The sequence below is a fragment of the Schistosoma haematobium genome, chromosome 4 (assembly GCF_000699445.3).
Source record: "Schistosoma haematobium chromosome 4, whole genome shotgun sequence".
NCBI lineage: Eukaryota > Metazoa > Platyhelminthes > Trematoda > Strigeidida > Schistosomatidae > Schistosoma > Schistosoma haematobium.
Window position 1 is genome coordinate 44,371,228 of NC_067199.1, and position 27,789 is coordinate 44,399,016.

The 27,789-nt window shown below is 36.9% G+C and overlaps 2 protein-coding genes across 4 annotated transcripts in view; one reads left to right on the forward strand and one right to left on the reverse strand.

Annotated features, from left to right (window-relative positions):
* Positions 1-5,217: 5,217 nt before the first annotated feature.
* Positions 5,218-24,458, forward strand: ACTL6A_1 (Actin-like 6A). 3 transcript variants are annotated; one of them, XM_051216523.1, is made up of 12 exons: positions 5,218-5,276; positions 5,317-5,393; positions 5,427-5,556; positions 5,588-5,745; positions 5,782-6,027; positions 9,761-9,850; positions 10,933-10,994; positions 11,425-11,539; positions 16,587-16,667; positions 22,362-22,457; positions 22,512-22,598; positions 24,212-24,458. In XM_051216523.1, exons 1-12 carry the CDS (start codon positions 5,270-5,272, stop codon positions 24,290-24,292), a joined length of 1,230 nt encoding a protein of 409 aa, XP_051067121.1. In that variant the 5' UTR covers positions 5,218-5,269; the 3' UTR covers positions 24,293-24,458. The 3 variants fall into 3 exon arrangements, with proteins under 3 accessions (XP_051067121.1, XP_051067120.1, XP_051067122.1); XM_051216525.1 differs by having other exon boundaries at positions 5,240-5,276; positions 5,317-5,556; XM_051216524.1 differs by lacking the exons at positions 10,933-10,994; positions 11,425-11,539; positions 16,587-16,667; ... (1 more) ...; positions 22,512-22,598; positions 24,212-24,458 and having other exon boundaries at positions 6,069-10,720.
* A 1,886-nt stretch (positions 24,459-26,344) lies between these two features.
* Positions 26,345-27,789, reverse strand: part of MS3_00008175 (uncharacterized protein) — an 89,168-nt gene continuing 87,723 nt past the window's right edge. The window contains exon 11 of the mRNA XM_035732780.2: positions 26,345-27,259. Within this exon, the coding sequence (XP_035585860.2) occupies positions 27,155-27,259 (105 nt within the window). The 3' untranslated portion in view covers positions 26,345-27,154. The remainder of the gene's footprint in view (positions 27,260-27,789) is intronic.

Genomic DNA, 27,789 nt, shown 5'->3' on the forward strand with positions numbered 1-27,789 from the left:
ACTAAACAACACTGTAAGGCAAATGTGGACTTTTCACAGCTGGAATGTCAGCTACATACTCTGGGATTCAAGCAGCTACTATTTACAAAGGACTGTTTATTCATTTAAAACGAAGTCGTTATGATGAATGACATGGACGAACAGGTATTTGGCCAAGGACTTACCTGGAGAAATGACAGAATTAGTAGCTATACATAGAGCAAAAACTAAAGAAAGAAACGGATGTCCCACAACCGTTCTCCAGTCTATTTGGAGGCACTCCATCTGAGAAAGAGATGAAAAGCCTCGAAAGGACATGAACAGCTAGTTACACTGCAAACACTACAAACTACTTGAATAATGAAATCTAAAAACTGCAATGGTCCTTTTTAATAAAAATGACGAATGTAGCAAGATCAATAAAGAATATCACGGCAAACCAATAATAACTTGACCTGTACTTACAATGAAGACAAGAGTCACGAGTGCAAACAGTGCGCGCTCACTGCCGCGAAAAACAAAGGCACATCGGATTCAGATTCAGATGGTACAGAACAACCAATTTTTCAATATCCAATCTCGTAAATAATGTAGTAGCAGAAGATATTGACAACTTTTAGGAATCTGAATAAAACATCGTATTTTTTCCACGATCACGCATATGAAATTGTTCTTGTATTCACCGTTTTATAAATTAGTAGGCTTATATGTTCGTACACATCGTGACTTCTCTGTCTTCTGCCTCTTTTTGAGATATCCATGATATAGGTCGTATAATTAAATCAATTCTCTACTTCGTGTTATTTCTGAACGACGTATATTTAAATGCCGTCTGGCGACAAATAGTCGGTAGCAGTTCCATCGCTATGTTTTTTCGAAGAGGCGACACTCCATGTGATCATGTTTCATACTAAACTATTATTGCTATGTCTTTCATATATAAATTCTTACTTTTTGTAACCAAGACCCTGTTGAGCGTGTGACTATGTGCACTTATGTATGAGCTTTCAGATCCTTTCCCTTATTTGAGCAGCTAAGAAACCCTGCAAGATGAAATGAGCAACCCGAACAACTTCAGTTGATAAGGGCAAGAGACCGAATGGATTTTGTTGGTCTCATCGGTACTAGGTTTCCCGTGCCACTCACCCGTTTCGTGTTATATCTGTTGGCATGATATGCCTATATATTAGATCAAAGCATGTTCCTTGGAGGATCGTCTTTGAGTACTCTGATTGGTCAATTTCTAGTCAATCAGCGCCTTCAGATGGTTGAAAAATGCTTTAAAATCTCCAATAAATAATGGATGTGCTGAAGTTCTTCATGTTTTGGTTCTTACTTCCATCCAACCTTTTTTATTTGGAATTTATTTGCGTTCTTATCCAGCCGTGTTCTTTTTTGGGGACTATTTGAATAAAGTGACCGAAGAATACTAGTCATTAAATGTAGTTATTTACTAATAAGATAGATTATAATAATATCTCTGCAGGAGAAACAAGTGACGCATGTTTAGCTAAAGAGTTTCGATTGTCAGTTCTTAATTATGGAACTTGATGGTCAATAAGTAAGTTGTTTGTGATCTTTGAACATTCTGTCTTCCTTCGTGTGCTTCTCTGAAGTGCATAGAAATAAGAGTGTTCCACGTTCACCGTAATGATGAAGGGAATGGGTAGCTAGATGAAAAGATACACCTGATTCACATGTGAGAATAAAAAAACAACTGAATTTCCGTATTCCCGTTTGTGTGTATTAAAAATTTCTCATTTAATTTTCAGGACCTAAAACATTTATTGATTAAAATACGCGTGCTGTTGCTTTATTATAATGTTTCGAATTATTTGAATTATAGTACGAACTAAGAGTCCCGGAAATAACGCAATTGAATTAAGAAGTAAGACAAAAGCACAAACGCATGTACTGTATTTGGAATTCGAAATCGAGCATTCAACAAGTACAAAAGAATCATTAGTTAATTCAAACACCACATTTATGTATTATTCGACCACAACACGAATATGAAGGTTCAATCTCTTAGCCTTCGTTTTAACATAATTAAAAAAACATGTTGAAGGTCTAAAGATAGAGAACCGAGAATCAGGCACTACTGCAGATAATATCTATTTAAAGAAAGTCAATTCGGATACGATTATTGATGGTCATTGAAATAACATTGAACGTCGGCCAAATTATCGTTGAAGTCGAACGCGCTGATACTTCGCACACTGATCACTAGGTTTTGAAATGCTTCCTGAGTTTCGTCAATGTCAAGGATAGCCAGCATGGATTGAAATGTATCCCATGGACCTGCCCAAGCGATAGTGTGAACATTATCTGAAGCTCATTATTAATTTTGACAGTAGCTGCTAAAATTAATTTTTTTGACCTGGACATATAAAATAATTCAGCACAATCAGGTTGTATTCAATGAAAACAAATTACTGCGTCCCTCTTCAAAGGGTACGAATCTTCTGTGAGCTACTCACAATCAAAGACTATATGAAAACACAGATTTTGTACATAATTTATTCGGTGCCAAGCTGCCTGCTTATTACACAGTTGAAAGCCTATCTGGTACAACATAAAGCACTATACAACAAAAAAGGTCACTAAACAAAATTTTCAAGTACTCGAGAATCAGCCAGAGTACTTCCAACACAATGAAATCAAACGTTACCCGAAACTATCAAGTCAAGCGACAAACATTGGTAATACTGTCAAAGAGAAAAAACAGGCAATCAGTCCGTGATGTGACTTTTTGACCAAGCAATCAAGACCTTATTACCAGCGGGGCGGCATCATACAAGAAAAAAATGAAATGATGAAGCCAACTCTTAATCATTGAAATTTCCAGTTGTGTTCATCTGGCTCTACTGTATTGGCATTAGACCCTAAACACATGACCTCTGAAATCGGACTGGACCAATTTGTATTCAACAACTGACATGAAGAGAAGGTTAACAATTCTGAACGCGGGAAGGAGTAGTTCAATAAATCCGATGGAATGGCTCAGCCTAACTGACGCGGTCATTTTGTATAACTTTTCTTTACTCGAATTAAATATATTATTCTATCTTCAGCCTACATTCGTTCTTTACATTATATTGTTAATTGTGTATATAATGATGTGGCTTCCACGCAAGATCTTATAGATTAGGTAGTCACATCATGAAAAATCTACAATTTTAGGATCAGATCTATTATTAGAGCAGTACTGATTGTTGGGGTGATCCAGAAAACTTGTCGCAAAAGACAAGCAAGGATCAGGAAAACACTAAGAAGCATTTTGCTCAATCAGCGTTCACTTGGAGTTTAGCCAGAAATATTAAGAAAGTGAAAAGTCACATGTAGAGTCTCTGATTGGATGATTACTATACTGCTACTATGTTCAGTAGCACTTCAGAATCTTCGGGAAACCCAAGGACAGCTAAAATGTTATAAAAGCCTTATATTTTCTGTACTAGAATGAACCTTTGGAGTAAAGTGCTTCTCGCATATTTTGCACCTTTTCTCTCTTTTTCAGGTCGCTGTGTAGTTCTAGCTTGGGGGTTACGAGAATAGCTTAGGAACTGAATATAACATTCAATTAGCAAGACTTATAAGTAATAACGAATTTGACCATAATTCTACACTATCTACCTTTTATCGCACTATTTCGAGAATTATTAGATAGCATATAAATTCCAACACTTCTATTTATTACATTGGCGCCCCTATGGAGCTTGTGTTTGAACAGTTGGATAAACATTGAAATTCTGTACCTTTCGAAGATTACATGGAAGGGTCTCAACTGTGAAGTACGACCAAAAACAATGTTTAGGATGATAAACTCGTGGCTCATTTCCCCACATTCATCAGGAAAAGCACCTACAACGTAATTAAAGATTAGTTATTTCCAGATAAGCCCATTTCTGTTCTTACTTAACTTTCAAAGAACTGCTACTAAATCATGTAAAGTGTACAGCTTTTGAATTCCATGAAAGGGCGAAATTTTATGTAATGATTCGTCAGAACAACCAGAATGTTATAGAGTTTGTCCTCGAATTGAGGAAGGGAGCTGTCAAGTATAATTTCGGTGACCAACTTTTTATGCAGCTGCGTGATCGATTAGCTGCACATAATAAATCTTGAATAGAGCTTATATGAATGCGGAAGTGGTCCTTATAAGATAGTAGAAGTGCATGTGTTAATTACCTGGTTCCTGTTCTTTTGCATAAGTTGATTAGAGAACATGGGGATAGCTAAGAAAATATCATGCTGAGTTAGGACTACTGTCGAAGTTCTGGGATAAAATCCGTGTATCAAACGAACCAGTCAGTCAAGTGAATTTCCTCAAACAACTGTATACTAGGATAGGTTCCAAAGACTTAGCGTTAGACAGATACTAACATTTGTGTTCATTTTACAGAATATACAGATTTTAGCTAACGAGGTCAAATGATGAACGTGTGACAAAATACCTACAACAGATCATCTTTTTAAAAAGAGAAATAGACACTTCGGACCAAACCTCGTGCATAGATTTTTACAGTTTTAGTTTCACGTTTTGCTTTTGGGATTTCAAACTACAAGATTCACACAACCTTGTGGAATGTAAATTGTACTAATGGCAAAATAGGAAAACACTCGTAGTCCAAACGAACTTCCAACTCATTTCTTAAGTACCTGTAGTCTTAAATTCCCTTCAAAGTGTTATGTTATGGGACACTGGTAATCTTTATTGAGCTTTTACCCCATTTTCTTGTAAATGTTAATTATATCTCTGACTTTCAACTTAAGCGCTACCATCTAGTATTTCAGGTTACCGGCCAAACATTTATACTATAAATGTTAGACTGGACGATTTCCTAGAATCCAGATGATGAGGATATTGTCGTAGATCAAAACTACCTTTGTGGTCCTCCGAATATCTTAATAATAAAGGTTAACCAGGTGTTATTGTCTAATTGGATTTAGAGCTAATTTTTCTCAATATAATACCCGTGTTGTTTATTAAGGAGATCGTGTTCTATTTTAGAAAGCTTGAAAATATAGGTCAACGGAATGATATCAAAATAGTTAGGGTGAAATTACTGTCTAGATATACCAACCCATTGGAAAGGTTACTTTCGAGTTGGTAAAACTGCCAAGATAAGTGTTTTTATACCGAATTTCTGCACGAAAATGTGATCGCTTTTCGGTAATAATGGAAGAAAGTGAACTTCAGTCATTTCGTTTTAACAAGCTACTGTAATAAAATTGAAACATTGAGGTCATTGCATAGCGCAAGCGCACTGAAAGGTTAGGGGAGTTCGCTATGAGTGGTTTGTTCGAACTACTCGTTTGTCTTTAATATTCCTATAGATGAGGTTGGGGCACTAGTTTTTGACTTTGGATCATATTCTCTTCGAGGGGGTTTTGCTGGCGAAGATAACCCTAAGGTTGGTATTTGTGACTTATAATTATCAGTTAAGATTGATATTCCATCTACTCTTGGGATTATTGGAAATGAAGAAGGTCTACCAGCGAAAAGAGTCGTTGGGCAAAATATCTTGATCCCCCGTAAAGGAACTGACCTCCAATCATTTCTTAAAGATGGATTAAGTAAGATTCTACTTAACTTACTTTCGTACAGTTGATGACTGGGATGCTTTTGAGGATGTAATGAGTCACATGCTACGGTACCTTACACCTGAAGAGGCTAGTCATCACCCGATACTTTTTTCAGAACCTTCATGGAATACAAAGTCAAAACGAGAGAAAATTGCTGAAATTTTGTTCGAAAAGTTTAAAGTGTGTTTACTTCGTTTCAAATGAATTATTATCTAGGTTCCAGCGTTTTATATAGCCAAAAACGCTGCTTTAACTTGTTTTGCGAACGGCAGACATACTGGTTTGGTTCTGGATTGTGGTGCTATTCACACATCAGCCGTCCCCGTGTACGATGGTTTAGTTCTAACTCAAGAGGTTATACGCTCCCCTTTGGCTGGCGATTTTATTGTTCAGCAGGCACAAAGGTTAATTATGGATGAGCTTAAAATAGAAGTTGTTCCCTATTATCGTGTCGCATCTAAGGTATGCTAGCATTTATATTCATGCTATGGGTAATTTTATAGTTTAGTGTACACCTTAGATTTTGTGATAATTCCGAATTCTTGGAATCAGCATGTACAGTATGTTTCTACGTTTGAATAGGTGGCTTAATTGCCATAGACTGACGATACATATCAAGTAAATGTGTGCTGGTTCAGGTTCATAATTTCCGTTTAAAGTGAAATATAATGTATATTTATTTTCTAAGCATTCTGAAGTCACTTTTTTTTCTATAAAAAATCAGTCATTCGAAACCTGATAGAGGTATTGTTTCTGACTTACGAATTTTATTACCCTATTCATTCAGCTGACCAGATAGTATTCGATAGAACATATTTAAAATGTAGTCATTTTCATCCTATAGTGTGGTCAAATCATTCTTTACAGTTAAATAGAATATCTCCTTAGGTTTATCACGCTAAGCCAAGAATCTTGGGACTTGTATATATTAGTTATGTGAATTATCTCTGGATTCCAATGTATATTCATTTCGAATTGTATCCGCACTATCTTATGGACGTTCAATTAGACTACTGCTGCTATTATTTATTCAAATCAAGGTGCTGCATTCTCCACTCTGTCAGGATTCAGTCAGTCGTATTTTTTAGTTCATTGTGTTATGATTTCGAAGTTGGAGTGGGAATTGAGGATTTATGTCTGGTTGATTTTGCAATTGTTGTCAGTGATGTCGAATGTGCATGGCAGCACTTTTCTGAATAAGTAAACTTTTGAGTCTGTTTTATCAAGGGGTTTGATTCGGTATCATATGTTGTAGGATAGTTGTGATATTATTATTGTCTATCTTCAAAAAGCTGGTTCATAATAATGCTATCTATTCAGACCAAAGGTAACCTCTTATTTCCGACACAACCAAATTATGTAGCATACCAGTGGAATGCATGTTTTAGGAAATATTTGGATATTTAAATGTGAGTTGTGAGTTTAATTCACCAATAGTTGTTAAAAATGAATGATTTAGAGTCGCAGATACTCACTGTTACTCGTTTATCTGTATTCAACCACATATTTTTCGCAAGATCTTTGTTTTTCGTCTGTGAGATGTAACTCGGAGGTTCTATGTATTTATTTGTTCTCTCATTCAAATAGTCTATTAGTCATAAACAATATGGAGTACGTCACATACATTCATCGGTCCAGATTGGCAAACACTTCTAGCACTTATTTTACATCTATTAGTTCTCAGGTTCAAATTACGCTCCACTTCGTTATAAGTAAATACTTGTAATCTCAAGGTATGATACAAGCCTAACTCGATGTCGAAGACTCATACTTTTACTTGTATACCCAGTTTCATTTACATTTTTGATACTCATACCGAGTAAGGTTCAACGTGTATAAGCTATTCGTTCTCCAGCGATATTCATGTAGCAAACATTTAAGTTTGAATCAGTCAGTCATGAATAACTTAGAACCCGGTACAAATGTTCATCGATCAGTTACTCCGCTTTATGTTTATGTAGCGAAGGGAAATTAACAAGGTAAGCGACAAAATCAATCAAGACATTAATATTAGTGATGATAAAATCTGAACATAAAAAATGTAGTCTAAAAAGACGGACATGATTAGTTAATGAAAAGCATGTGATAATGTTAAATTCAGGATTTAGAAGGAGATAGTGAATGCGTACATCAGTGCTACTCAAACCGTTTTTTTTGATTATATCATCAAAGTCCTGCGACTATACACGGAGTCCGCGACACAGAGTCCACCTAGGGGAGTTGGAAAACCCTCATTCTAAACCAATGGTGCACATGGGCTCCAGTATTCTGAAGGAACAAATGGTGTATGAATCTATTGTTGGTCACCGGCTACCATGAGCATGCATCTCCTCACGTTGTTCCACTGTCTTGTGGATCAGATCTTTAGGTCGAAGGCTCCGGGTGTGGCCCCTTAGAAAATCACCTGTTTCGGTTTGGACACCCTGGCGATATCCCAGCCCTCACACAAATCGAATGCTTTATGTGGCGCATATCTGTTTGGCGCCTACTTGTACCAATGTTTGTGTTTAAATAAATAATAATAAATAAAATAAATTTAACCTTGGCAGGAAATATTCGCCTCCGGAGATGGTTAATCCAATAGTCAACAGTTTTATAGGTTCATGCAACATTTAATCCTTATCATTTTCCAATTCACAAGATTTTAGTTGGGGGTAGGTGATGGTTACTCAGATGTAAAACTTGTCCCGACAACATCAGTCAACTTAATCAACTGGTTTACATCTGCCTAGTACGTTAACTGACTTCGAAATTACTCACTTTGTAGTTCCGCTAAACACGAAACCACTAATTATTAAATAATCGAGTCCGTTTATCTCAACCATACTTTCAGTTTACTGTCCATATATTTTCATGTACAAAACGAAGTATCTATGTACGTTTCATTTATAAGTTATGATTATAAAAAATATGACTACCGGTTAATGAAATTTCATCGTTGTTACATAAGAGATTTGTTTCTTGAAATAATGTTTGGAGTGACTATAGCATAGCTTGCTGGCAACGATATCAATGAAACTCTAAGCGTTATGCGATAGATTGGGAAAATAACAAAATAGCAGATAGGTAGATACGATTTAAAACTAATTACATCTAAATCATTGTCTAGTTACCGATAGTTTGTCACTATATGTCCTGTCTTTTTGAACAGTCGATTAGTTGTTAAATCACTGCGATTTTAACTCTCGAGTTTATGGTCCGAACCCTGTTCGTTATGGGCAACTGGTTAGTGTCACTAGCCCTCATACAGTGCTACCCAACTCTGAATATGTGTGTAATTTGGTAACTGAGTTTCACTTATATTAACCAAAAGATCATGATTCTACATTTTACTGTAGTTCCTAAGTTTTACAATGTTGTTCGGTTTATTTCCAACAAGACTGAATTATGACACGACTCACTGATTATATATATTCTTCTCCACTATATTTAGTTGTTGTCGATTTGTGAAGTTTGTTGATAACGAATTAGGTCAGTAGTAACTACCATCAAGCTTAATTTTTCTTACACACTTTGTTTTACTTTGATCTTTGAATAATCTTAAATTAAAACAATTGTACTTTCATGTAAAATCCAAAGTTGTTGTACAAAGCATTTACACTAGTATCTTTATACAGATCTAGTCACTCTGTGAGGGATAATAATACTACCTTGTTTCCCAAGAAAAAATAAGCGGAAAAGGGGGCTGCAAACTCGGAACTTAGTGGCTGAAAAGTTGGACAGGCTATACAGGAAGCGGTCTTAGTTGCTCGTTGAAGATTTGACTGAGTAATTTGCATAAATTTGATGCTTAACAGTTGGAAACTTTGTTTCCACTTTAGTTAACGTACAAATGGTTTCATCAAACCTTACAACATGGTGTAACTCACTTCAACGAAGTACACATTTATTTACTCAGCTTTGAGTTGTGCATTTTATCTATCTTTAGGCTAGTAATACTACTAGGTTACACAAACTTTAATGTATATGAAGTGAGGTGTGAATGCGTGGTCTAATAGTTGAAGATCTTATGGTTCTGATCATTAGGTTACTCCGTTCCATATTTCAATGACATAAAAGCGAATCCAAACTTTTATACAAATAACTATGACTTGTCAAGCTGCATTATTATTATTATCATTGTTCAACAGGAAATGATTCACAGAATTTAGTGGGATTGATGTAAATATTTTTATAATTGATTAACATTATTTAGGAGCCTGTAAATGAACGTGAACCTGCAAAATGGAAAGAACGGACAAATCTACCACCTGTTTCCACATCATATGAGAATTATATGTTGAAAGTAAGTAGCCCGTCTATATGACAAAATTGAACTTTTTCCATGTATTTATAACTCGGCTTATAACATAAATGATCATCAGTTTTTTTTGAAGATGTGACCCATTAGTTTATACACTCAATAATCAACCGATGGACCACAGATTCAGACACCACTCTGGCAAAGTTCACTTTGGATTGCATATTCTCACACAAGTTGTGGAGATCATCATAGTCCAATAGACAATCGCGTTCATTACTGTTAATTTACATGTACTTTGAGTCATACTTTGTTTTTAAAGGTTCGTTTTGTTAATTGTCTATAAGTCAAAGAAGTCTAGGCCACATTGAAAGTCAAATGTAATTCAATAAACTAATGTTCACAAATTATGATCAATGTCAACATATAACTTTATTTTAACGACTTAATTGGGCTTACGATTATGATAGCCTGTTCTACCCAGTTCGCTTTATACAGTTGAGGAGTATCACTTGTCTGCACATTGAATTTGTGATATGAAATCGAGTATAAAAGTGTATGTACTCGGTTACTGACCTCGCAAAAATAACATTTAAATAAATTAGTTGTGAGATAAGGGGTGATTGGTTTAATCGTGGAGATTATTTCTACTACGAATTAAAATCAAATAGAGGAAATATTGAAAACTGTGGAGGATAGGTGACTGACTTTAAGTACCAAAGAAATCAAATGATGAAGCATAATTGATTAGAGGATACATGAATTTCATAGATCACTCTGAAGTACCGATGAAATAGTGATCCAACCGTTAGACTTAATTCCTACCTTGTCGTCTAACAATTCATCTCAAAGCTAGTCGAGTACAAAGCACACAGTTTCACTATGTGTGCAATAATGATGTTGAGTAATTACCTAAACACAGTAGTTTTTTAACGAAAATGTGATTAAAAATTATATCCTTTATCACATTTTAACAGTGCAAACTGATTGTTAATGACTTGCTACCAAATATATAATATATTAGTTTGCAAGAATTAATCTACAGTTTTCCTGTCGTAACTTTTCCTTAAAAATCAACAATCATATTCATTTATGAATCATTTCTTTCCTTTTGCTAACATTTTCAGTGCCAAATACAAGATTTTGTGGCGTCAGTTTTACAAGTTTCTGAAGATCGTTATGATCAAAGGTTAGTGGTTATGACATGAATAATAATTGAGTTGTATATTCTTGGTTTAAGAACTTTCCAAGATTAGAAAGAGGCTCTGCAGTTCTGAAATCGCAAACATTGATCTATTACAAATCATGTGTAATTCTTACAGTTAGCTAGATCACTAAAGAATAGCTTGAAGCACTAAACGGCTGTTTCTTCTACGAAACTGAAGATTCAGGGTTGGATTCTCTGATGTGACGTGGTAGATGCGCACTGTTGAGGTGTCCCATACTAGGGCGAAGTAGCCGTCTTATGCTTTTTGATTTTTAGTATTGGTTTATGATTTAGATCATGAAGATTTTACAATTTTCACAAATCTCCTTACACTCATATGTAGTTATTTGTATTTGTAACGCTACACTATACAAGTTTTGCCTGTTTTTTAAAAAAAATACTTGTCTTTCAGCCAAACGGACACTTTTCCAATGGTTGGTTATGAGTTTCCAAATGGATTCAATTTTGAATTGGGTCATGAACGTTTTCAAATCCCTGAAGCTTTATTTGATCCATCTATATTGTTAGTAAGTTTATGGATATTTTCTTTGAGTTTATAAAATTTTATGTTATTAAGAAAATAAAATTTTTATGAACATTATTTGTAGCAGTGTTATCTAAAGTGTTTGTATTGTCCTGTTATTGGTATTCACCATTTCCTTATCATCAATCTGTTTTAGCATATAGTTTCTGACAAGTCTGCTGCTGTAACGCTTTTTAACCCTAGACTACTTCTACACATCGACTCAAACAATAGAGAGAAGGAAAAAAATATGTGTAACGGCTTTCGTTCAGGGCTAGCTTATGTGCAGGAAATCAAGTGTTAAGTTGTAAAAACTATCGGGGGATAAGTTTACTTCCAACTGCGTCCAAGCTATTGGCTTCCGTCATACTTCGTAGGTTGTTCAAAACCCGAGAAAGATTGACTCGCGAGGAGCAGGCCGGGTTTCGTTCTGGTCGAGAATGTATTGATCATATCTTCACCCTCCGCCAAATGTTAGAACACCGTCATACTTATCAAAGGCCAACAATCGTAGTGTTTCTTGACATTAGGGCTGCCTTCGATTCGTTGGACAGGACTGTTCTCTGGGATTGTTTATTGAAGAAGGTTGTGCCTGAGAAGTTTATTAACATCCTAAAAGCCCTATATACAAACACCTCAAGCAGAGTGAGGGCATACAACCACCTCTCTCCATTGTTCCATTCGAGCAGTGGGATTAGACAGGGTTGCCCAATCTCACCATTCCTCTTCAACTTTGCCATCGATGACATTCTGGAAACAGCTCTTATGGATGTAAGTAATGGTGGTGTGGATCTGTTGCCTGGAGAAAGACTTCTCGACCTTGAGTATGCAGATGATATTGTCTTACTGTGCGATAATGCCCAAGGCATGCAATCCGCACTTAATCAGTTGGCAATCAGTGTCCGTAAGTATGGTATGTGCTTTGCACCTTCGAAGTGCAAAGTACTTCTACAAGACTGGCAGAATTCTAATCCTGTACTCACCCTGGATGGTGAGCAGATAGAAGTAGTCGAGAAGTTCGTGCATCGAGGTAGCTGCATAAGTGCTGGTGGGGTGTGAGTGATGAGATCAATGCACTTATAGTGAAAGCCAGAGCGGCTTATGCCAACCTGGGCCATCTTTGGCGCCTTCGTGATGTTAGTCTGGCCGTAAAGGTCGGATCTACAACGCGTCAGTGAGAGCAGTTTTGCTCTATGCTTGCGAAACCTGGCCTCTCCGAGTTGAGGACGTTAGACGACTCTCTGTGTTCGATCATCGTTGTCTCCGAAGGATTGCTGACATCCAGTGACAACACGATGTTAGTAATGCGGAAGTTCGGCACGGGCGCAGGGACGATAATCCAATTGGTGTCACCATCTTGAAACACCGACTTCGGTGGCTTGGACATGTTGTACGAATGTCGTCCCAGAGAATTCCACGTCGTGCATTATTTGCCGACTCGGGGACTGGTTGGAAAAAGCGGAGATGTGTTCAGTGCATGACATGGTGTCGTGGCATGAAAGAAAGCTGCAAAGGACTGGCTTGTGTCGGTCCTTCACGACTCCCTGGTTGGGGTCCGAGAGATGGTGCTACACAGTGGCTAGAGACGTTATCAGATGTGGCTCAGAATAGAAGCCAGTGGGGATCCTGCTGTAACCTTCTTTTACTTTCTTCGTAAAAAGTGGTTGCTTCTTCCTTAACTGAAAGATTTCTTCTGATTGTACCTTTCCATTCCCTCATTATTACTATTATTATTACCACACTACCTTACACCAATCTCTTCGTTATGCTCTTTTTTACGCTCCTTACCTTTTTTTCTCTTCGAATTCTCATTGTTTTGTGTGGCGCATATATATTGGCGCTCTCTTGTACCAATATTTATGTGTTCAAATAAATAAATAATAAATAAATACGGAACGTAAGTCGTGCTTGATGTGTCCGTGCGTTGAACCACATTTTCTTTCATTAATGAGTTATGTCCAATGAAATCTAAGGGTGTGTTCATTCAACTGGATGCTTTTAATTGCGAAGAACAGCTGAGATAATGCACAGAACTAAAAATGAGAATTCGAAGAGAAAAAAAGGTAAGGAGCGTAAAAAAGAGCATAACGAAGAGATTGGTGTAAGGTAGTGTGGTAATAATAATAGTAATAATGAGGGAATGGAAAGGTACAATCAGAAGAAATCTTTCAGTTAAGGAAGAAGCAACCACTTTTTACGAAGAAAGTAAAAGAAGGTTACAGCAGGATCCCCACTGGCTTCTATTCTGAGCCACATCTGATAACGTCTCTAGCCACTGTGTAGCACCATCTCTCGGACCCCAACCAGGAGTCGTGAAGGACCGACACAAGCCAGTCCTTTGCAGCTTTCTTTCATGCCACGACACCATGTCATGCACTGAACACATCTCCGCTTTTTCCAACCAGTCCCCGAGTCGGCAAATAATGCACGACGTGGAATTCTCTGGGACGACATTCGTACAACATGTCCAAGCCACCGAAGTCGGTGTTTCAAGATGGTGACACCAATTGATTATCGTCCCTGCGCCCGAACACACAATGCCGAACTTCCGCATTACTAACATCGTGTTGTCACTGGATGTCAGCAATCCTTCGGAGACAACGATGATCGAACACAGAGAGTCGTCTAACGTCCTCAACTCGGAGAGGCCAGGTTTCGCAAGCATAGAGCAAAACTGCTCTCACTGACGCGTTGTAGATCCGACCTTTACGGCCAGACTAACATCACGAAGGCGCCAAAGATGGCCCAGGTTGGCATAAGCCGCTCTGGCTTTCACTATAAGTGCATTGATCTCATCACTCACACCCCCACCAGCACTTATGCAGCTACCTCGATGCACGAACTTCTCGACTACTTCTATCTGCTCACCATCCAGGGTGAGTACAGGATTAGAATTCTGCCAGTCTTGTAGAAGTACTTTGCACTTCGAAGGTGCAAAGCACATACCATACTTACGGACACTGATTGCCAACTGATTAAGTGCGGATTGCATGCCTTGGGCATTATCGCACAGTAAGACAATATCATCTGCATACTCAAGGTCGAGAAGTCTTTCTCCAGGCAACAGATCCACACCACCATTACTTACATCCATAAGAGCTGTTTCCAGAATGTCATCGATGGCAAAGTTGAAGAGGAATGGTGAGATTGGGCAACCCTGTCTAATCCCACTGCTCGAATGGAACAATGGAGAGAGGTGGTTGTATGCCCTCACTCTGCTTGAGGTGTTTGTATATAGGGCTTTTAGGATGTTAATAAACTTCTCAGGCACAACCTTCTTCAATAAACAATCCCAGAGAACAGTCCTGTCCAACGAATCGAAGGCAGCCCTAATGTCAAGAAACACTACGATTGTTGGCCTTTGATAAGTATGACGGTGTTCTAACATTTGGCGGAGGGTGAAGATATGATCAATACATTCTCGACCAGAACGAAACCCGGCCTGCTCCTCGCGAGTCAATCTTTCTCGGGTTTTGAACAACCTACGAAGTATGACGGAAGCCAATAGCTTGGACGCAGTTGGAAGTAAACTTATCCCCCGATAGTTTTTACAGAAACGACGTGAACTCTTTTTAAAGATAGGGACAACTATCGACTCATTCCGTGTCGTGGGTACACTCTCTAGCTCCCGCATCTTTGTAAACAACGCTGACAATCCCTTAGTCAAAACGTAACCACCATTTTTAAAAAGAGCCGGAGGTAAGTCATCTGGGCCAGGTGATTTGTAGCGCTTGAAGAGTTGGAGTTCCTTGCGGACTTCCGCCTCATTTGGTGGACCAGTCGTCACCGGTCATGGAGGGCAGGACGGTCTGACCGATGTTGCCGGAGCAGTAGGCCAGTTGAACTGCTCTTCAAGAAGTTCTGCCCATCGTCCAATATGTCGATGGATGTTAGTGATTGGCATCCCGTCATCCTCACAGATTGTTTCGCTCACACCAGACTTCTTTTTGCCAGTGGCTCGGATGAGTTGGAAGAGCTTCCGGTAATTACCAGATGCAGCCGCTGCTTCCAGCTCATTAGCACGCTCCGACCACCAGGCTTCTCGGTCCTTACGCAAGCTTTGCCCAATTTCACTACGTAACAACCTTCGTTTATGGTCAAACTCACGGTCACCCGGAATAGACCGACGAACTTCAATGAGTTGCAAGGAACCTTAAGAAACCCAGTGCTTAAAAGCCGGACGTTTCGCGAACCCACAACTGACTGTACCCGCCATTTTCATGGCGTTATGCAATTTCAACCAACGCTCATCTATACTTTTCGGTGGAATGGTAGCTAGCCTAGAAACTAGTTCGGTTCGATACTTACTAGCAACAGAAGTTGCAACCAGCTTGCTAACATCAATCCATTAGTGGCGGTCACTTCGTTGTCCACTGAAAAGTAAGGTAAGATTGGCGCAGACCAAGGCATGGTCAGAGTCCAGATAGGTACTCTAAAAGGAGCGGCAGTCTTGTACACAACCACGCCAGCGGTAGCTGATCGTGATGTGATCAATCTGAGTCCAGGCTTGAGATGCAGAGGGAGGACGCCAGGTGGCACATCGGCGATGACTGTGCCGAAAGTTAGTGCTAGCCAGAAACAGGTTGTGGTCTGTGCACCGGCTATACCTTCATTTCAGTGTTATCAGTGTTGATTATTTGGACTAGAACCTATTAGATATCATTCTTACTAAGCTTCTAAGTCAGCATGGCCAATACACTGTCTAACACGTATGGTATTCATTATTAATAATACTATTAACCTTAATGCAAAACTATATATATTATATATATTCAAAGGGGCCTGTTGGTATACTAAAAGCGTCTATTAAGATTTAATCTTGAATATCAACTACAAGAAAACCGAAACCTCTGACTACAACAAATATTAGTACTAGGTAATATCTGCTTAAAGCAATAGATACTGTATTTGAACATTAGTGTGTTGGACACTGCAATACAGGTAGGTACATCCTAATTGAAGTGAAACACATACTTTACCTTTCATTTCTAAGCATAATCTGTTCTTTTTTTGTTTCACTCATGTAATTTTCTTTATTTTAAATATTATAGGAAGCTGGCGGGAGTTCAATGTTATCAATGAGTCACATAGTGGCTAGTAGCATTAGTATGTGTGATATTGACATTCGACCTGTAAGTGTAATTTATTTTAAGTATTTTTTTTACTGTTTTATTTTAATTAATGTATTAATTGACCAGTCAACATTAACGTATGGTTCAAGATAGTTCAATTCACTTCCTCAATACAAGGAGATGGAATTAGTCGGACTATTTGTGATTAATCAAATAGAATAAACATAGAGTATTTGGTTTTAAAAGAACTAATGAATCTATGGAAGCTAAGAGAAGATGAATAATTAATATATTTAGTCTCAGATTGACCCGACCGTTTTTGTTACCTTGACGTGGTGGTCGAGCTTGCCTATCGTGATGAAGCAACCGAGTTATACTGGCTGGAACAACCGTTCCTCAAGGTCCTACCATGTCAGACAGGTCGGTTGAAGAGCGGTAAGACTAAAGGCAACAAACCCAAGGTCCGAAGGCGAAGTCGTACTGCTGACTGTACAGAGGTATGACAGCAGTAAGGAGTTTCCTTCAGACAACCAGCATGACAGCGATGCTGCCTTCCCACAAGGAGGGGTAAGGTTAGAAAAGGTCGACGCTAAAAATGCACACCTTGCCTTATCCCACGGATATCCGTCTCTGGCGGTAAGGTCCCAAATAGTACGGAGCTAACACAAAAATTACTCATAAAAAGGTCATGTGTGACCGACCTCAAGCAGTTGTCCCTTGGGCATTGCGGTCACGCTCCCAGGTGACTAAGACCACCTTTAATCCAATTTCCTTTTCAGGTACCTCCAGAAGAACCCTTCCACGGTGTAGGCAGTCGGGAAGTGATAATCGCCCTCATACCTCTAACAGCACTCACGACCACTGTATTCATACCTCTATACCTCAAGTCTCAGATTGAAACTAATTTTGAGGCAATTTCGATTCGGATTCATTTATTAACTTTGAATACATAGTTTATAAATCGTTGTTTAATGAGGACACCGACAAAATCCAGAGTCTTCTAATTTTGTGTAGAAACATTACAAGCATGTTTGGGATGGATTTCTTTCAATCAAAACACGAGATGTTTCCATAAGACCGATCTATGTCAACGTCTAAACTAATAACTTGGAATGAAGTAGTTGAAGGCGCAGACCATTTCACTTATCTCGGAAGTCTCATAAATCTTGGTGTACTACTGATGTTAGATGAAACTTTGGCAGTTCGACAAGCTTGGTTGATTTTTACTGATTTAAATGTCGTAGTCAGGATTTACGTCTGCCAACTAATGGGAGTGTGTACTTCTGAAAAGCAATTCACTCTGTGCTATTTTGTGGCTTCGAAGCATGGACTTCGATAGTAGAAGACTTGGGTAGGCCCCATTACTTGTTCACTAATTTCTTCGGAGTATCTGTCACCCACTCTTCATGGAATAACTAAGTGGTAGAGCAGAGTGGACTGGAAGAAAGCTAGGGGAGAGGGGGGAAAACCAAGATATTATATTAGTTCATAAAACCACTGACTGTTAGAAATTGAGCATGTTGATAGGTAGAGACCACGTGGTTGGGATCTTCGCGATAACCTTGACCAATAGTCGGAGACGTTGAGTGACATGATTCGGAATCGATCATCCACTCATCATACACTGAGTCAAATATCAATTTTATCACTACCTAGAGGGAGAAATATTTGACACATCACTTAATTTATGTATCCATACACACTACTTACTAATAGTCAGTAGTCTGAGTTACATGGCTATATTTCTACTTTTCGTATGCTGCAATAGGGTAATATACCTTTTTTCAACAGACCAATCATATTTCGATTAGTTCTCCTACTTCTGATGGTACTTATTATGTATTTATTCTCACTATTCATGCTACTCTTTTAAATTTAATTTATACTAAAAGAATTGTATAACTGAAATGTAATGCCTAATTCCTGTTTTTATTGGTCTCATTCTCACCTCGACATGCTCGTGTACTGTTTTCTGATTTACATTGTATTCTGCGGTGGACCAATACAAATATGAAACTATCTTAATTCAGTCAATACTCCGAAACGTATAAAAAGAATGAGTTAATCGAACACAAAAACAAATATATACAGAAACATATACGTTACTTGTTATTATTAGAAGGATGCATGTTCACAGATCCAAATAGATATCTATAATTATAATAATGTAGGTAAAGTAATTCAAGATAATGTCAGATATAGATTCAAGGTGTTCATGTGTAATTGACAGGGAATATGCTGTATGAAGTGAACCAAAACGTGTGCAACAGGCTTGTTAGTAAACAGTTACAAAATGGCAGCCAACAAAGTCAATGTATATGTGAACACGTGTGTTTGGCAAACGGTAATCCTTAAGATATGTGAGGAAAATGAACAGAAATAAAGGAAATTGTTGGAGAGACCCAGAAAATTCCTCGAAAAAGGTCAAAAGCGGGCCTGAAAACACTGAGCAACATCTTATCCAGTTAGCATTCAATAGAAGTTTCTCAGAAACATCTATTAAGTTAAAAGTCACATATCACCTTTCTGACTGGATAATTACCTATCCTGCTACTATGTTAAAAAAGGGTTCCAGAACTTTCCAGAGGCCCAAGGCCATCTGAAATACTATAAATACCCTAGACTTTCTGTACATGAACGAACCTTGGTGTAAAATGTTCTCTCTATATTTAGCGCCTTTTCTTTTATGTTCAAGTTGTCATGTAGATTTGACCTGGGAGTTACTAGAAGAGCTTAGGAAACTGAATCAAGCGTTCAATGAGGAAATTTGTCATAACCAAATGTTGTTTCCTCGTTGGCTAGAAAGTAATTCAACGTCATTCAGATACTTTGCTTCCACCGATCTACCATCATATCATTAACCCTATAAGTTAAAATGAGAATTATTTTTAAAAGTATGATATCGAATAGCAAGCTATCCGTAATCTCGTTTTAAAAATCATGCATGAACTCAACAATCTTTATCTTCATTCCGACTGATTGATTTCATTTGCTTCAACGCTGTCAGTAGAGTTTAATTTTATCATGATTATTTATTTATTTTAACACATAAACAATGGTACAAAGAGGCACCAAACAGATATGTGCCACACAAATGATTAGATTTATGTAAGGGCTGGGATACTGTCCGGGTGCTGGAACCGAAGCAAGTGGTTTTCTTAGGGGCCACACCCGGAGCCTTCGACCTAATCCACCATGCAGTGGAGCAACTTCAGGAGATGTAGTCCCATGGTAGCCGGTGGCCAACAATGGATTCATACACCATTTGTTTCCTTAGGATCCTGGAGCCCATGTTCACCATTTGTTTGGAATGAGAGTTTACTGCTCACCGTGCCACTTCCTTTGCCGCAGTTTGTGCCATCCCCATCGAAATGTCGAGTCCGCTGGCGCGCTGACCTTGGTAACTCTGTCGAATTGCCGAGTCATCTACATCCGATATTCGCCTAGCGATCAGAGATCCCACCCTTGCTCCCCATGGACTGCGACTGCTGCAACCAATTCCGCTCCTCCGGAACACTACACTCAACGTCACCTTCCTGCACCAGACTGCCACAACTAGCGCCTCCTCTCACGGCCTGGCAATGGCGTTCGCAGAACTTCATCCTCTCCGCCTCTTTGGCAGTGACACCAAATGTAGTGAACGAAGACTTGGTGTAGATAACCGATTTATTGTTTAATGCAAAATTACAGTGTCTTCGTAAAGTATGAAAACCATACGTTACATACATCATTTGCACATCTTCCAGCTCCGATTGGAAGTGGAAAGGTCATCAACATAAGATTTAGAAGACTGAAGTGGAGAGAGGAGGAAAGAACACTGAAAGCAATCAAGATTACAACAGGAATGAATAAACAATGTAGTTCGTAAGAAACAATTCAAAGATGTGCAAATGATGTACCTAGTTTATGATTTTCACATTTTACTTAACCACCATGTGATTTTGCATTAAATAATAAGTTGGTTATCCCCACCAAGTCTTCATTCACTGCACTATTACTAACATCATTTGAAAATAAACCGGCGAGACTATAATTTATGGACGAACCAATCTCGTATAAGATAACAGGTCTCGGATTTCGGCGCGAAATTCACCCATTCATTTGAATAAATAGAGTTTTGGCATTATAGCTGATGTCGGTTCGTGATGAAAACCCTAAATCTTATTCCTAATCTTAATCATCAACTGTAAATCATAATTCTAATCCCACACACAGGTTTATAGCCCTCATTTGGTCCTGGTTATTAGGTGTACACTCTCAAGGCCAGTCTGGCGTTACTCAAAGGTCGTCCATAAATTATAGTCTCACCAACAAACCATAAGAAACACAGAGGGCGAGCGACAATTGAACAGTTGTTTTGTGCCAATCATCAATTCAACATGTATTCAGTTTTGAGTCACTTGTTTTGTGTATCATAGAACTGATGATATTGCACAGTTTCTCATGTTGAATTACATTGAGCAGTTGAATTTTAAACCTGTGAAATGATAAATAAAGACATGATTGTTTGTTTTTGCAATTTATATCCCTTTCATTGATTACTATCTTGTACTATTGAAGAAATATTCAATGAACTTATTCTCTTGATTTGGTAAATTCTGTCTCTTTGATTGTAATAACCGTCGACTCAATACCTTTTTATATTTACAGAATTTTATTTTATAGTAATATTAGGGGCGGCCAAACCAAAACGTGGCATTAGTCCATAAAGTCACTTGTCTTCTGAGTCATGCTGGTAGATGCAGACTACTTGGTTGGAGTTTACATGACCACTGTAACCAGTGGTTGGAGACACTCTTTGTATACCCTTAAACCAAGTTGTTTTATACCTTTCTCTCCACGAACTAATTCTTTCTTCCTGAATCATATCCTTACATGCAATCTTTCTTTTATATATCACTACCATTGAAGTAACTACTTCTGATACGGTATTGATTACATAATGAATAAACATTGATAAGAATATAGTGAGTAGAGTTTAGTTGAAAGATTATTAATTTGAAAGATAGTTGAAAAACTAAAATAAAGTCAATGATGTAATAAATACAAAAGAAAAAAGGAAAAAAAATTTAAGGTGCAGCGAAAGAGTATTTGTCACCAAAGCAAGGAAAGATTAACAAACGTCGCCTTTTGAATACATAGGTCAGGATTTTGACGCCTGATGGCAACGGCTTCAGTAAACTTCAAAAGACTGGAGTTTGTCTAATCACCCTAAAGGATTATAAGGTATTTACCTTATGTCCTATATCAAGGAGATGTTTAGTGATGGCACTATTCAGAGTCTTTCTTTCCCTTGTTCTAAGACTTTTTGGAACATGTTCAAAAAATCTAAGATATGCTCTCCTTTCAGTTCGGCCGATGTAGCTGCTTTGGCAGGTACAACTGTATTTATAAATACATCGTACATCGTACCATAAAATAGAAAACAACATTTGTACAAGATCTAACCAAAAGAGGCTGTGAATGTGGAAGATAGTAATTGATAGACTGGGTATAATTCAAGAATGTTAAATCGTATAATAATAGTCTATGGGTCAAAATAAAGCTTTTAATAAGAGGAACATGAATATGAATAGTTTAGCTACTTAATAATTATACGATGAAAATATACGTTTAGTTTTAGTCCAGAAATAGATCCCAATAGTTACTATTCATTATTCTCATCGGGATATAACAGTACCCATCTGTATTCACTATATATAAGTTATATTGATGAATCGTTTTTTCTTTCTTTCCTTATATTATCATTTTTAGAGTTTGTACAGTAATATCATAGTTGTTGGTGGTAACAGCTTAATCACTGGATTTACTGATAGATTACAACGAGATTTAAATATTAAAACACCACCGGTATGTTTGTATTTATTTATAGAATAATAATATTATTATTATTACATAATTTAGAGTATGAGGTTAAAAGTTAACTTTCCTAGTACAACAGCTGAACGTCGTTATTCCAGTTGGATTGGTGGTTCTATTCTAGGATCTTTAGTAAGTAAAATGACATGTATATTCTATTAGATTTATATCTTTTATGTATAGCATTTTATTCTGACTGAATTGTATTATATGTCTATTATAAGCATCATCAGTATTGTTAGTTCTTATTTTAAATGCTGTTAAATAGTGAATGGATTTCAAAGTTGTTTGATGTAGAGATTTATGGATGGATAACTTAATTATCAGAGGGGATTTGTGGAGATTATAGAAATTTCACAGATTGAAATCATGAGTTAATTGAAGTTTGGATTGGTTGAAGTTAGACATTAACACCGTCGGACGCCGGCTCAGTGGTCTAGTTGGTTAAGCGCCTGGCGCGAGACTGGTAGGTCCTGGGTTTGAGTCTTGCGGGGTGCTGGGTCGTGAGTGTTCACTGCTGATGAGTCCGTCCAGTGCTCCCAGGTTTTCCATGGTGGTCTAGCTTCAATTGAATCATGATTTCAATCTGTTAACTTGATTATCATTAAAAAGTCATGGGTTAATTATGAATTCTAGCTAGTGTATACTTGTGATATGCACCTCACATTGAATCCAGGACATTTTAGGCTTCTCGATGAACTATTCATCTTTAGATCACTTAGTTGAGAACCAATTGGGTCCATATTCCAATTTAAATCAATTCGAATTTAGTTGAGTTTAACTGTATAGAAAATTTGGCAGTAGTTATACACCAATCAGACAGGATGGTTGTCGGACTGTCACTAATTAACTCAAATCGGAAATATGAATTCATTAAACTAGTGATTTTGCGCCAATTCGGTGTTCCTTACTAAGGTGACCTTCAATAACCCCTTGATTACATGACAAAAAACTATAGAAAATTTCGTCCTCATGTTTTTTCTGTTTGTGATACTTCTTATCACACTAAAGTCAGTCAGTTATACGCAACGTAGAACCTGACACATATGTACATTGGTTCCAGTTTCTATATCTCATTAGCACAGAGTGGTGAAATTATCAAGTAAAAAAATCCCAGAACAGTAGAGGTACTAACAGTATTGGTGCTAAGAGAAAAGATTCGGGGTCGAAAATGCCATTTGAGGAAATATAAATTAGTGAAATAGTAGAAAAAGTTATGAGAAATGTAAGAACTTTGAATATAAAGGAATAAAAGGAGTGAATGCACCTGCTTCATTGTGAACAATTCTGAACTATGTGACCCAAAGTCTCTAACCATTGGTTACGATATTCATACAAACTGCAACGACGTAATCTGCACAGACCCATCTATATGGCTGAGTCCAATAGTTAGTACCTTCATGAAATGGTGTCATATCTTGATTTGTCATCCTCTAACATTCTTCCAACCTACTTCTACACCAGATAACGTCGTGTGTCGATGTAGGTGATCGATTGATTGGCACATGTAATACATGTCCCAACCATTTCAGTCGATAAATATTCACTACTTCTTCAATCGACTTACCATATTTATCTAGTACTGTGGGTCTAATTTCAGGACTGTTAACTCGATGGTCCCAAAATATACGAATAATTGTTTGAGAGCATCTATGATTGAATACTAATAACTTCCAAATATTCTCTATTTTTAAAAGCCACGTTTCACAGCCGTTAAATGAATATTTGTTTTTTCGATTTTACAGGGTACCTTCCAACAAATGTGGATATCTAGTCAAGAATATAATGAATTAGGCAAAGGATGTGTGGATAAAAAATGTGCTTAGGAAGAGCATATATTTATTAATAAAATTCATTTTTTTACCCATCCTACATGTATTTTACTTACTCGCTTTCACTCCCACGCACTGTGTGTGTGTGTGTGGTGGGGTCTATTAACATGTATAATACAAGTGTAATCTGCATTTCTTTGTAATATATGTTTACATATTATCTACCTTTTCTGTGTTTACCTCTTCAACGGAGTTTAGTTCGATTTATCACGAGTAGTCGTACTTTAAGTGTATTCTTTGCATTTTGTTAGTAAAATTATAGACTTACCTATGTTATGGCAACTTAGATCTGTCCCAGGCTCTGTATTGATAATGATTGATACAGTTGTGCTTCAGTATGAAAACAGCAATCTACTTTAACATTCTACGTTACAGGTTCAAATTGCTATCTCCATCTACTTAGTTTAGGTCAGATAAGTAGTATTTCTATAAATGTGATTTAAACTCGCGTATGTTATTTATCTGTGTTCGAATACTGATAAGCAGAGATGGATGATGGCTAGTAGTGGATTTCAGGGCATGCGTTTTGTCCTATTTGGGACCCGTCAGATGGGTATACATGCATCCCAGAGTTTACTCCGGAACTGGAACTCATTACAAATGAATTCGAGTAGAGTTGTGTCAAAATTTAAGCTAATCATCTTTTCCGAACAGGCTTGACGTTTCTTTTGTCACCGATTTACATACTTAAGCAACTGAAGATATCATACAGAACGTAAGCCGTGCTTGATGTGTCTGTGCATTTAACCACATCTTCTTTCATTAATGAGTTATGTCCAATAAAATCCAAGGGTATGTATTCATTCAGCTGGATGCTTTTAATTGCGAAAATTCATTTTTAGTTCTGTGCATTATCTCAGCTGTTCTACTTCGTGTGTAAAAGTGAAGAATTAAGATCACTTCTACGTAAATTAGGTGCTCATAAGATTTTTTCCAGAGCGTCAATAAACGATCTGCGATTAAACGGTTTAGCTCAGAGAACATATCAACAGTAAAAGTATCTATCTGTGCTGCGAATTCTTCGTCATTATTGTATGCCTTCAGTTACACCTAAAACATTCATTTTCAAAGCCGTACATTCGTATATATATGTATTTCTTAAATTGAAAGTCTCTTATAAGTCTTATGTTTAAAGTAGATATTATTAGTAATGCACTTAAAGTGATCTTGAAAGGTCGATTAGAAAGACTTTCTACGCACCAAATCGTCGTGTAACTTACCATAGTTTCCTTTTTATGCACCTCTAGATGAAAAATCAGTTATATCAACCGATCAATTTTGTATGTATAAGCTAGGTCATCTTCTTTGAGGCTAAATACTTAGATTGTTCGTCCTAACTGCTTTACTGCGTAGAATGTTATCTTTCACCATGAACTGACAAAGAATAGCGTATAATGATTGTGTCACTTAATCTACAATAGCCTTAGATCCATCTTTTTATATGTCGAGATTCAGTCAGATATGTTGAGGGATTCACCACTAAATTTACTTTTGCGTTGCAGAAGCTTTAGTGATACAGATCTTATATATTGTAACAAACATGGAGCATGTGGATGATAATTGTCACATTAACTTCGTTTGATATAACACTACTGAAAACCAAAGAGTACTGGGAATTGTTTCGTCATAATGTGTTATTCCATAGAAATGCTTCTTTACAAACTCAAGGACCACACCTCAAACTTTGAAATTTTATTGTAGTTAGCATGTAACCTTCTTGGAAACTGAGTTTACAATCTAAATTCAATTCATTTATGATTTAGAATGACTAATGTCTAACACTAATAACTAATACTATCTCACTTCCAACATGGTTGAACTCTTAGGTTCAATCCTAGATGCAATCCCATAGAGAGTCCTATGATAAAATAAAATTGATCAAATTACTCTTAAGTATCAATGTGATGTGCTTTTTCTTTTCCTGTTTCTAGGGGTAGAGTGTACTCTTGGAAGTTTTTTTTTTGTTTGTTTGTTTCAAAATCTAGTTGTTTATTCTTTTATCTATTTTGTTTTCGTATATACACACAAGAAGCAGAAAGAAAAAAAAAGAGAAAACAATATTTCTCAAAAAGATTATCATTTCAAAATGATACTGATTTATTTGTTGTTGTTGTTGTTGTTGTTGAATTTAAACAAAGTTAAGGGTAAAGAAATGAAAGAAGGTAAGTATCCCATTTTGTTCTACTATAAAGTAAAAAAATGTTTTTGATTGAATAATGTAAACAAGTTTAATATTGAAACATTGAATGATTAATTAAATGCATAATAAAGATTTATTCATTAGTGAATGTTAAAGTATATCACTCAGACAGACAGTCAGTCAGCTACAACTTAGGACCAGGCATATATATATGCATTGGTTCAAGTTGTTATACTTCATTAGTACAGTACAATATAACTATGAATTAGTAGATAAAAGAATAGGATAGTATTACTACTACTACTACTACTGTTACTACTTCTTCTTTGTTAATCTCATTTTCTTTTCTTTAAGGACAATGAATGAATGATTCGAGAAGAGAGAGAAAGAGAGAGAAAGGTGCTAAGTTGAGAAATTGAATGATAAATTATTATATATTATAAAAAATAGGTGGGGTGGGTAGAGGAGGTGGGTGTGTGTGTGGGGGGGCGATACATTGTTTTTTTATGTATATAGGGAAGGATACAAATCAAAATAGGCAGATAAGTAGGACTGAATAACAAAAGTCCATATGGTTATTATTATTATTCAAAAGACAATTGATTGATTATTTAGGATCTTTCTTCATTGTTTACTATTAAGATCTAATAGTTACTATGTATGTACAAATTGTCTAGGCAATAGATGATGATGATCTTGTATATATGTATATATTGTTAAGATGATATTGTTTCATCATCTAATGGTACAGTTGTAGTATTACATGTTTCAAGGGTTTCAATTATTCCTGTGAATGTATCCGACATTTGATTTACATAAGACTAGTTGATTTCCATTTTATATATATTGATAATATAAAAAAAATTAAAAAAAGAAGAAAATCGATTAATATTTTGTTATTTTTTAAAGTTTAAATATTACTATGAAAAATATTTAAGCGTTCGCGCGCGAGACCGGAGGCCCTGGGTTCGAATCCCGCGAGTGGGATAGTGGATGCGCACTGTTGAGGAGTTTCACAATAGGACGAAACGGCCGTCCAGTACTTTCAGGTTTTCAATGGTGGTCTAACATCAATCGGTTCATGATCTCAATCGAAATTTAACAATAAAGTTGTATCTATAGTGTTAGTTACTATGTTAAGTTGATTCTAACCTTTAGACAAGCTAATTGATTCATGCTACTTGAGTTATGTTTTAACCCTTCTAATTATTCTCAGAAGGGGTTTTTGTGGATATTATAGTCAGTTTAATGGTTGAGATCATGAGTCAATTGAAGCTAGATCATTATGGGAAACCTGGAAACATTGGACGGCCGTTTTATTTTATTGTGGGACTCCTCAATAGTGCGCATC